Here is a 12,579-nt window from a genome sequence, read left to right on the forward strand (position 1 = left end):
AGGTATCCTCTACTGACTCGATGGACGTGAGTCTGAGTGAACTGCGGGAGTTGATGATGGGCAGGGAGGCCTGGCGTGCTGCGATTCATGGGGTCGCAAAGAGTTGGACACGACTGAGTGACTGAACTGAACTGAACTGATGGTCTTTTGAGATAGTCACTTATTTTTTTCCTTTAATTTTGTATGACTGTAGTGTCAAAATATGTATAGAGTCAATTTTAAAAATAATTTGGGGGAGTCTATTGAATTGAAATATCTTCCATCTATAGATGTTTTTAGCTAATATTGAAAGTAGATTATCTACAAGGTTTTCTGATACATCCATGTTCTATTTACTTTTAATATGAATTCTAAATAATTGCAGTGTTCTTAAGCTAAGACCACTTATGTGATGTGGAGTTTTGAGTACTGAATTGTGTGGAAAATCATCCATTTTGCTTATAGATTAGCACAGATTATCTCATTGTATTGCCCATAGTTCTGTCATTATGGTAAACAAGCTGTAGTCTGTATTGTTCTTTATCTGTAGAAATAAACTTCAGAGTATAAAGATGTTCCTTTTAAAGTATATGCTTAGATTTCCCTACTGCTTTTTCTTTTCAGGGTCCTCAAGGACCTCAAGGTCCAGTTGGATTCCCTGGACCAAAAGGCCCTCCTGTAAGTATCATAGTTTCTCTTTCTCTTTCTTCACTTGATAGTGTTATCAAATTTTGCAAGTCACAGCTTATATGTGACTTATATGTTACATATATGTGAAATATATTTGGATACAAATATTGATACAAATTCCTATAAAAATAAAATCATGTGTGCATGCCAAGTTGCTTCTGCTAAGTCACTTCAGTCATATCCGGCTCTGTGCGACCCCATAGACGGCAGCCCACCAGGCTCCCCCGTCCCTGGGATTCTCCAGGCAAGAATACTGGAGTGGGTTGCCATTTCCTTCTCCAATGCATGAAAGTGAAAAGTGAAAGTGAAGCCGCTCAGTCGTGTCCAACTCTTAGCGACCCCATGGACTGCAGCCCACCAGGCTCCTCTGTCCATGCGATTTTCCAGACAAAAGTACTGGAGTGAGGTGCCATTGCCTTCTCTGAAGTTGTGTCCAACTCTATGCCACCCTATGGACTGCAGCCTGCCAGGCTCCTCTGTTCATGGAATTCTTCAGACAAGAATATTGGAGTGGGTTACCATGCCCTCCTCCAAGAGATCTTCCCAACCCAAGAATCGAATCTGTAGTTCCTGGCCTCCTGCATTACAGGAGGATCCTTTACCACTGAGCCACCAGGGAAGCCCATAAGACAAAATGGTGATTAATGCCAGAGTTTGTATTTTCAACTTATGAAGTTTATCAAACATTTCTGAATATAATTTAGATATATCTGATTAAACATCCCTTCAAATATATCAAAACTAGAACAACATGAATATTATTTTCTCAACTACTCTTCTACTGCAATGAGTATTATTGATGACATTAAAAATCATTCAGTATTATTGATGACATTAAAAATCATTTCTGAATTGTAAATATTTGGTGTATTAATTTCTTGTATCTTTTATCATCCAATGCATCCTTCTTCAAAACCATCCTCCAACATTCTGATATTACTTATATCACATTAAGATCTATTATTTGTATTTACTATTTTTGCCTTTATAATGTATTTTTTAAGAAAATTTAATGATAACCCTCCTTGAATCATTCCCTTTTTTATAAAATTTATTTAGAGTCACAGTTAGACTATCCTCATCAAATATTTCCACAAAGTTAATTGAAATCTTCTCTTTTCACACAGACATTTATGGGAATATAAGACATGCCTGGTGCTCAGTTGCTCTTTTCTCTCCTTTTTCGGCAACCTATTCAATTTATTTATAAGAGTTAGTATCAACTTACTGCCTTGGTCTATTCTGGCTGCTGTAACAAAGAAAACATAGATTGTCTAGTGTATAAAAAGTAGAATCTATTTCTTAGAGTTCTGAAGGCTGTAAGTCAGAGATCAGAGTCCCAGAATGATGAGGTGAGGACCCCTTTTCAGGTAGCAGACTTTTCATTTTCTGTTCTCTGGAACCACTTTTATAAGTCAACCATTCCATTCTTGAGGGTTCCACAAAGATAACATAAGCACCACCCAAAGGTACCCCTTGCTAATAACATCACGTTTGAGCATTATACTTTCATCATATGAATTTCAAAGGGATACAACCTTTCAAACCATAGCACCCACCTGTCAAAGGAAATTGTTCTCACAGGGTGGCCCCAATGGGCCATCAAGATCAGCAGCACTTTGTTAGAAATCCAGTGTCCTGTTTCCAGCTTACCCCTTTAATCAGAACTCAAGGAGAGAGGCCCAGTTTGTGTCTTAATGAGCTCTCTGGGTAGTTCTGATACATAGTAATGTTTGTGAAGCACTGTTCTAGTCCAGAGTAGACAATGCTATTCAAACTTTAATGTACACATAAATCATGTTGGTATTCTGTTAAAAACATAGGTTTTGATTCTGTATGTCTGGGATAGGTCTTGAGACTTGATATTACTGGCAAATGTCCAGGTGATGCCAATGCCAATGGTCAATGGGCCTGACATTCAATAGTGAATTCAAAAGTAGTTTGAGATTAAGACCAATATAGTTTGAATATGAATATGACCTACTCTGTAGGAAACGGAGTACAGTTAAAATTTTCAGTCAATGATTTGAGAACAAAATTTTTTCAATGCAATAATACAAATAACTAATTCCTTGTAAATAATTACTGACAGCTTTTTTCACATCCTGGATGTTTTCATTTAGAGACATACTGATACAGGTTTCCGGCTGCATGTTTTAAACTGATTTTGAACTGAATCTTTTTTACAAACTACTACAACATACACCTTGTATGAGGAAGTTATATAAGGCATTTTGGATGCTAACATTTAAAAAATTTTCTAATTTCTAATAATTATGTATCTAATATAAATAATTATAGTTTACCAAATATAGTTCAATAACAATCTTGCATAGAAGAACACTACTAAATTAAGATGTTTAAAACCTAAATAAATGTTACAAATGAGTACATTCTACTTTTAAACATGCTGAAAATCATTTATAAATAAATAAAATGTTCTCCAGCACTTTTACTGAGTTTGAATAACTCCCTCTTTCCTTGATTACTTTCAAATGTGACTTTAGCTCACATGTTTGAAAATGGGTTATTTATTGTAAAATACTGATTTAAGTGTGAAGTATTGTTTTTATCACTAAGAATCTTGATATTACTGCAAACATATCAAAAAAGGCTATTATCTATATTATAATGTTATAAAAGGATTAACACAAATACCCATTATTAAACACAGGATAATAGATACTACATGCATATAATGTTGTTTACTATTTCAGTTTTGTTCCAAATGTAATATTAAATGATGTAAAGCTGCATATATAGAGAAATGAAAATACTGTTGCAAAATTGTGCACATAGGATCCATTCATAAGTATTTTGAAGCCATGCTCATAGATTATTGTTGAGCAACATAAAATCCAGTGATATGTATAACTTTAACATTATCATGCCATTTATATTTGAGCAAACTGTTAAGAAGTTTCTCTTGTGTAGGATAATTTTATTGTCACAGAATGCCATTTTTCCTCAGATTTTTTCGGTCCATTCCCTCATGTAGCTTTCAAGTTTTGAGTCATTGATCATGCATGCATTTTGTCTCTTACGTATTAGAAGTGTAATAAATGCCTACACTTGAGAAGCATGCAGTCTGGTAGAGAGACATGACCCTGTTAAGGAACATTGCTTTCACTGCTAAACAAAATGATTTTTATATTCTATTTCTCTGACAAATGAAACATTCGAGTGTGAAATAAAGTACCTATCATTTGTTCTGGTATGCAGTTTTATAACATATAGGAAAGAACTGTCTTCATTTCTTTGATATTTAGAAGGAAGGATTCAGGTAGAAGGATTGAACCAAGCTCCTCTTCCTTCAAATTAACTGATTCATTTTCATTATAATTAGGAAATGTATATATATTATATATGTATGTATGTATAAATAAATGAAATATATATATGTGTATATGTATACTCACACAGATACATATGGGGTACTTGGAATATTCAGGTTTAGAGTCTATTTATCTCAAGCCAGTGTCAGCATATAGTTACCCCATTTAAAAAAAAGTAAACTCTGGTGATTAATAAGATTTATAACATGCCTACTATAAGACATCTTCTATTTATAGAGAAATCAATACAGTGCAAATAAGAAGTGAAAAAATTCTTAGCATTTATTTCTAAGTATCTTTACACAGATTACTTTGCTATATACACACAACCCCCATTTAGATAAATTTGTTGTCACTGACATTCTCCAATGACATCAAATGCCCATCTATTTTGATCAATGATATTATTATTTTTAAATTAATGCCATGAAATTATTTGGTCATTATATTTATTTTATTGGATAGTTGTTTGAAGTCAATAAAATTGTTTAGGATTTATCACTTAATATTAGGAATGCATACTTAAATCAAGAAAAATGATGATATGAATTTTTATATAGTCTATTACACACTGCTCCCATAGAATATCTAGGAAAGCCATTAAACATCATGTTACATTCATCTCAGATGATGTTATTTAGATCTAAGTTCATTATTTTAAAGAGTGGTAATATTTTACAATAAAAGTATTATCTATACTTTTCATACCAACAAATATAATGAGATATTTAACTTTTATATTTACAAATGTTGAAGAAATGTAAGTAGCTTATGTGTGTTTGCATGCTCAGTCATGTCCAACTCTTTGTGACCCTATGGACTGTAGCCTGCCAAGCTCCTGTGTCCATGGGATTCTCCAGGAGAGAATACTGAAGTGGCTCTTCTGGACCTAGGGGCTGAACTCCTGTCCCCTGTGTCTCCTGCCTTACAGGTGGATTCTTCACCACTGAGCCACCAGGGAAGCCCTATAAATAGCTTATATTGATTGCAAAACTCATCATTTGAGATGCATTTTAGCATGGTGGAACAAAGTGTCTGATTCATGTTTTTTATTCTTTAGCAGTCACTCTGTAATTTTATTTAAAGTTTTACTACTAACCCCAGTTGATGGCACATTTAAACCCATATGTATCAAAATAGTGATAGAGTGTAGGATTTGTTTTTATTTACTTTGAAATACTGAACCTAAATAAGATCCAGTAACAATAAATTACTTATTTATGTGTTTCATCTCCAAACTGAGAACTGTATCTCATATTATGATTACCTAGTGCCCAGCACATAAGTATGTAATATATGTTTTTGAAAGAAAGAATGGGTCTGTGATGCCCAAGAATGTTTGGGGGACTTGGTTAAAAGCATTCCAGTTTTGGTCTTTGGGGCAGATGGCAATAGAATCGCTGATATGGTCCCGGAAAATATGAGCAAATCACTGAGCAACCAATGATCTTGTGAAATATCATACAGGCTTTAATTAGAGCTGGTAACTTAAACAGTGTGTCAATAAAGAGGAGATCAGAGAGAGAGCTGGTACTAGTCACCATCAGGAAGCCTTTCCCCAAGATGTTACAACCAACTTAGAAAAAATTCCAGTGGAAGAAAGCTGTCTGTGAAAATGATATTATTTGGAAATACTTTTTTTTTCAAACTTCATATACAAAGAATTGACACTTGAAAATACTTGAAAATAGATTTATGCAAATAGTGTATTTTTAATACCTGAGTAGGTTTATTCAAATAATTAAACTGTGAGAGATATACCCATTATCATTAAACATGTTGTCATTGACGTGATCATTTCCTTCATTTACCCAGACGTTCTCACCTAAGAATGTCTCTGCCTATACTTATTATACGTATTTTGAAATTTGAACTTGATGCTTAATGCTTTCTGTGTAGGATAAGTCATCCACAATGCATTCTAAACAAGCCATCTATTTCTACTAAGTATCTAAATAACCCTCTCAGGGTTTTTACCGTAAATACTTAGTTGATAAGCCTCATTTATTTTTTCAGTCATGACAAAGACAGCATCATTTACCTAAAGTGATAGCACAGTGGACGTGCTCTCCAGTGTTTAAGAGACATTATGCTTCCAAGAGGGTATTTAAGAAAAGCTACTGGGAAAAATTGGGCCTGGTAACTTCTAAAATTGAGTGGTGCCCCTTGTTTTGTTTACCTGAAGCAACTGATAAGTAAAATGCTCTTGTTTGTAAGAGTTTTTATTTCTTTCACATTCTTGTCAGTTAGAAGCTCAGACCACCACTAGAGGACACCGTCTATCTCTATTATCCAAGTCTTGATACACAGGAAATTGAATTAAAAATATGCACCAAATAACAACAAAAATAAGGAAAAATATTCATTTGTCAAGTACTGAAGAACTATTATTTTTGCAAAAATAAAATACAAATATGTGAATATGCTCTTTAAAAATATAGTTGCTAATGAAATAATTTAAATGTAAAATACTCAGATTACAGTTTTACAATATTGTGTTGGTCTGAGTTATAGCTGTCTGGTAGTTTATTCACTCAGTCATGTCCAACTTTTTGACCCCATGAACTCTAGCCTGCCAGGTTCCTCTCTCCATAGGATTTCTCAGGCAAGAATACTGGAATGGGTAGTAATTTCTTTCTCTAGCAGATCTTCCTGACCCAGGGATCAAACTTAGCCTCCTGCACTGCAGGCAGACTTTACTGTCTGAACCACCAGAGAAGCTCATAGAATTATACTACAGAGATATATACACATACTACCTGCTCATGCTCAGTCCCTTCAATCATGTCTGACATTTCGTGACCCTGTGGCCTCTAGCCTGCCAGGCTCCTCTGTCCATGGGATTCTCCAGGCGAGAATACTGGAGTGGGTTGCCATGCCCTCCTCCATGGTATCTTCTCAGCTTAGGGACTGAACCCACTTATCCTGCATCTTCTGCATCACAGGTGTATCCCTTACCACTGAGCCTCTGGGGAAGCCCCTTTACATGTACTACCATATATAAAATCAATAGAACATCAAAATAGCATATCTAATGGAGATATAAGAAAATGGTCTAACATTATATTTAGATTCTAAAATGATTCAAGAAATACTTTTGACATTTGATGGTGAATATTTGTGATTTCAGGGACCACCTGGAAAAGATGGCCTGCCAGGACACCCTGGGCAACGTGGAGAGACTGTAAGTGATCCCACTCTTCTGATTAACATTTTCTATCTCTAGCATCTCATCATTTCACAGAAAGATACTTTATTGTTAACAAGTCAAATATCAGGTTAAGGACAATACCAAAATTAATTCCATTTAATCTTTTTAAAATATATATATTGGTGTTTTTCTTTCTGGCTTACTTCACTCTGTATAATCGGCTCCAGTTTCATCCACCTCATCAGAACTGATTCAAATGTATTCTTTTTAATGGTTGAGTAATACTCCATTGTGTATATGTACCACAGCTTTCTTATCCATTCATCTGCCAATGGACATCTAGGTTGCTTCCATATCCTGGCTATTATAAACAGTGCTGTGATGAACATTGGGGTATATGTGTCTCTCTGAATTCTGGTTTCCTCGGTGTGTATGCCCAGCAGTAGGATTGCTGGGTCATATGACAGTTCTATTTCCAGTTTTTTTTAAGGAATCTCCACACTGTTCTCCATAGTGGCTGTACTAGTTTGCATTCCCACCAACAATGTAAGAGGGTTCCCTTTTTTCCACACCCTCTCCAGCATTTATTGCTTGTACACTTTCGGATCGCAGCCATTCTGACTGGCATGAAATACCAATACAGTATACTAATGCATATATATGAAATTTAGAAAGATGGTAACAATAACCCTGTATGAGAGACAGCAAGAGACACAGATGTATAGAACAGTCTTTTGGACTCTGTGGGAGAGGGAGAGGGTGGGATGATTTGGGAGAATGGCATTGAAACATGTATAATATCATATAAGAAATGAATCACCAGTCTAGGTCTGATGCAGGATACAGGATGCTTGGAGCTGGTGCACTGGGATGACCCAGAGGGATGGTACAGGGAGGGAGGAGGAAGGGGGGTTCAGGATTGGGAACACGTGTGCACCTGTGGCGGATTCATGTTGATGTGTGGCAAAACCAATACAATATTGTAAAGTAATTAGCCTCCAATTAAAATAAATAAATTTAAATTGAAAAAAAAAATAAAATACATATAAAATACATACTGCTGCTGCTGCTAAGTCGCTTCAGTCATATCTGACTTTGTCCGACCCCATGGACGGCAGCCCACCAGGCTCTCCTGTCCCTGGGATTCTCCAGGGAAGAACACTGGAGTAGGTTGCCAATTTCTTCTCCAATGCATGACAGTGAATAATGAAAGGGAAGTCACTCAGTTATGTCGCAGCCTAGCAGGCTCCTCCATCCGTGGGATTCTCCAGGCAAGAATACTGGAATGGGGTTCCATTGCCTTCTCCTAAAATCCATACAGAGACCCATTTTGTGGCTAAATACCTAAATGAATATGATTATTCGGGGACATGCATATTACTTGATTTTCCTTATTTTCAATAAGAGCATCTGAGGTATTTGCTGATGGAAAAGATGTCTTTATCATTTGGATCCCTCCACAAGGTTGTCATCCTTGACCCTTTCACTGAAGTCTTTGTTTACAGATACATTTACAAGTCTTTCACCCTTCCAGTCTCTAAAGGAGACACATTACAATAAACCCATTCAGATAATAGGTTCTTGTATCCAAAATTAAGGGATGAAATATTTACTGAAGTTGGAACCATAAATCTGTAATTTGCCTAGAACTATGTCAAATAAACCCTCTCCTATCAGGTAAGAAAATGGAAAAAAATGTAGCTTTAATTATGAGGAACATAACATTAAACAAATTGTCTGAACACCTTATGTAAGAGTGATTGGGGCAGAGGGGAAACTGGCATCTCAACTATGGTTTAAGAATCCTGATGGTTTTGTTTATTTATTTTGCCACTGTTACAAAACCTTGTATCTGGCTCTTTTAGTGGGATGGTAATCTAATCAGAAATTGTCAAGAAGGGTTAGTATCTTTCCTTGATTTCAATTCTTGGCTCTTAACATTCATTAATTTTATCCAGATTTCTTAAAGAAACCACTAGACAGACTGCCTTTGACTATGTGTCTCAAAATTATCCTAGGGTATTCTGCTAGCATCAGTACATATTAGGAGTTCAGTTGAAGTACAGAATAACAGATCTGAAAACACAATGCTTTTCTGCATGGGAAAATCAATCCGGAAGCAGCAGCCAATTTATGTTTTGCTCACCAAGTGACAATTCCTCCTGTAACGACTCTTGGTTTTAGTCAGATTTAGTAAACTTCAAAGTCTTGGATTACACAGCAAAATCAAGAATGATTTAGTGAGGCCAAAGAGTACAATTGTTTGGGGGTCATCTTGGGAATGACATTTGCGTGGTGAACAAGAAATAAGCTCTCTAAAGGATAATCCACACTCAAATTTGCAAATGTATTCTCATTCAAATATTGCAGTCAGTCATTTCTAAGTCATGGTGTAGCTTCTTGGGAATAACTTTAGAATATTTCAAAAATGTCTTTTGAGGAAGGGGTACCTAGAGAATTATTATTATAAAATCCCTTTTGTCTTCAATTTAATCAAGAGCTTCTGCTTCTGTCAAGAGCAACAATATTATGTTCAGTCGCTCAGTCATGTCCAACTCTTTCCGACCCCATGGACTGCAGCACACCAGGCTTCCCTGCCCTTCACCATCTCCCAAAGCTTGCTCACTCATCTCCACTGAGTTGGTGATGCTAATGTCTAAAGTTAAACAAAGTGGAAAACTAACATGTTAATTAATGATTCTAGGATAGGTATTCTCATCTCGTAGTTTCTTATAAATGAAGGCTAGAATTATTTCTGGAAAATTATATTTCTATTTTCAAATTCACTTAAAGAACAACAATAAGTCACTTTTATACTCAGGAACCTTTCTTACTCACCTTGTTCTCTATTGACTGTGATTCATAAGATTTTCTTGTACAAGAGTCAGAATCTAAGGCAGCTATATTTTGATATATATGTGTTTCCTTATTTTAAAGAAGTCATTTTGATATATTTGAGATTTGTCTTCATTCAGAAATCCTTAAACTGAAAGTTCATTCTGACATCTTACAATTTAAAGCTTTTTAGGAGCAATTAGAGTCCAAAATCACTGCATATGGTGACTGCAGCCATGAAATTAAAAGATGCTTACTCTTTGGAAGGAAAGTTATGACCAACCTAGACAGTATATTAAAAAGCAGAGATATTACTTTGCCAACAAAGGTCCATCTAGTCAAGGCTATGGTTTTTCCAATAGTCATGTATGGATGTGAGAGCTGGACTATAAAGAAAGCTGAGAGCCGAAGAATTGATGCTTTGGAACTGTGGTGTTGGAGATGACTCTTGAGAATCCCTTGGACTGCAAGGAGATCCAACCAGTCCATCCTAAGGGACATCAGTCCTGAGTGTTCATTCAAAGGACTGATGTTGAAGCTGAAACTCCAGTATTTTGGCCACCTGATGGGAAGAGCTGACTCATTTGAAAAGACCCTGATGTTGGGAAAGATTGAAGGCAGGAGGAGAAGGGGACGACAGAGGTTGAGATGGTTGGATGGTATCACCAACTCAATGGACATGAATTTGGGTAAACTCCAGGAGTTGGTGATGGACAGGGAGGCTTGGTGTGCTGCAGTCCATGGGGTCACAAAGATTCGGACACGACTGAAAGACTGAACTGAGAGACCATTTTATTATATTGAAACAACCCACATTTTTCTTAGAAATGCAGTGCCAAATCATGTGTTGATCATAGAAGTGATCAGAATAGAAGGTATGTTTTTAATAGACATGTATCAAATTCATTTCTGTTCTTAAGAATTTTGAAAAACATACTTTAACTTATTCTAAAATAAATGACTAGTCTTAGTATATGGCAATATTAAATAATCACACTTCATTTTGATCTATAAAAGCTTTTTTGTACGTATTTTATATGTAAGATCTTTACTGTCAAATTTACTAGATACTTGCAAAACTCAATATTTTGTATGAGCTGGCATATGGTCAGAGCTGTTTTCCAGCTCCTTACAAATCTGTCTGTCACTCAGATGAGCTAACACACTCTTAGGGTGTATGAGTACAAGTCTGGGTAACACATTTTTTCACAGAATTTCTTCAGTGAAAGCATGAGAGGGCATTGAAAATGTCAAGTAAGCACTTACTGAGAGAGTTTTAAGACTCAGCAGAGACTAGAGGTTGAGAAATAGTTTGTTGCAGAGGACTTGATCAGAATCACAGATATTAATAGCAATTATTTTCATGGAAATTATTGAGACCATCTAAGGAGTTGGTAGGATGTGGGACTAAATGATGTAAACACATGGTAAAAAGTAACTGCTAAGAGCTGTTAGCTCTCAGTGGAAAAGTAAAACATAAAATAATATGTATATAATATAACTGTATATATGTGCTTACATATGTGGGTACTAATGTCCAAACTGTTAAGTTCCTGAAAAGTTAAAATTAAGCAATAAAGCTATTATTTTGTTTATAAAATTCTAAATAAATTGTATAATGCATTTCCTTTGAATTGACTGATTTTGCTATTGTGATTGATAACTAAAGTAGAAACCTGAGGGTTTTAAGAATTAATGTGTTTTAAAAATAGGATAAAAAATTACAAATAGAATTTTTTTTCTTTTTACTGTTTTTAAGTTCATTTTCATAAATAATGTAATAGTAATCATCAGGAAGGTCATGATACAAGTGTGGAGCCAGTTTCTGTCCCTTGCTTTCTAACTTTTTTATTTCCAATCTCATGTTATAGTGAATAAAACTTTTGCAAATATTATATGCTTTAATTCAGTTCTTTGGAACATTTTTCTCTCAGCATTTTGAATCTTTCTCCAACTGTTAAGTGTAAATTAACTCACATGAGAAGGAAATTTGCTATTCATAATACAGTCATGCAGAAAATAACCCAGGAGTCTAGAGAAATAGAGGTACCAGAATATATGCCAAAGGCCTTATTTAGTGAGTACATGAGCTCACATGTACTGGATTTTATTCTGATGACTACAATATATGTATGATACATTTGTAAGTATATTCTTTTGGATTTTAAGAAAGAAAACTGAAAAAATATTGAAATGTGACAAAGCATGTAAAATATTCTTTTTATAAATTTATTTTTATATTTTATGAGATTGTTGTAATAGAGGGAAGAAAAATGCACTGATATGACAGACTGTAGATTTATCTCTGCATGAAGAACCAGTGGACTGTTACAAATAGTCTCTAAGTCATGATTTATTTCATCCATAAATGTTTCTAGATTAAAATTTCTGTGTTGTCTGACACAGGGAATGAGGGGTAAGAACACAGTTTTGCTCCAGCTTCATCCCATTTTCGTATTTTCTTTTTTAAACTTATTGAAGATAATCATAGAACTACAGTGTAAAATAGTGAAGACAATAAATTTTAAATGTAAAGAGAACTGTAATGTAATAATTTATAGGCATTTAGAAACAAGTGCTTGTGTGCAC

The 12,579-nt window shown here is 35.1% G+C and overlaps 1 protein-coding gene across 1 annotated transcript in view; it reads left to right on the forward strand.

Annotated features, from left to right (window-relative positions):
• Nucleotides 1-12,579, forward strand: part of COL11A1 (collagen type XI alpha 1 chain) — a 222,042-nt gene that overhangs the window by 132,025 nt on the left and 77,438 nt on the right. Inside the window, exons 36-37 of the mRNA XM_052638265.1 lie at nt 604-657; nt 7,135-7,188. Coding sequence (XP_052494225.1) covers nt 604-657; nt 7,135-7,188 — 108 coding nt within the window. The remainder of the gene's footprint in view (nt 1-603; nt 658-7,134; nt 7,189-12,579) is intronic.

The sequence above is a fragment of the Budorcas taxicolor genome, chromosome 3 (genome assembly GCF_023091745.1).
Source record: "Budorcas taxicolor isolate Tak-1 chromosome 3, Takin1.1, whole genome shotgun sequence".
NCBI classification, from domain to species: Eukaryota; Metazoa; Chordata; class Mammalia; order Artiodactyla; family Bovidae; genus Budorcas; species Budorcas taxicolor.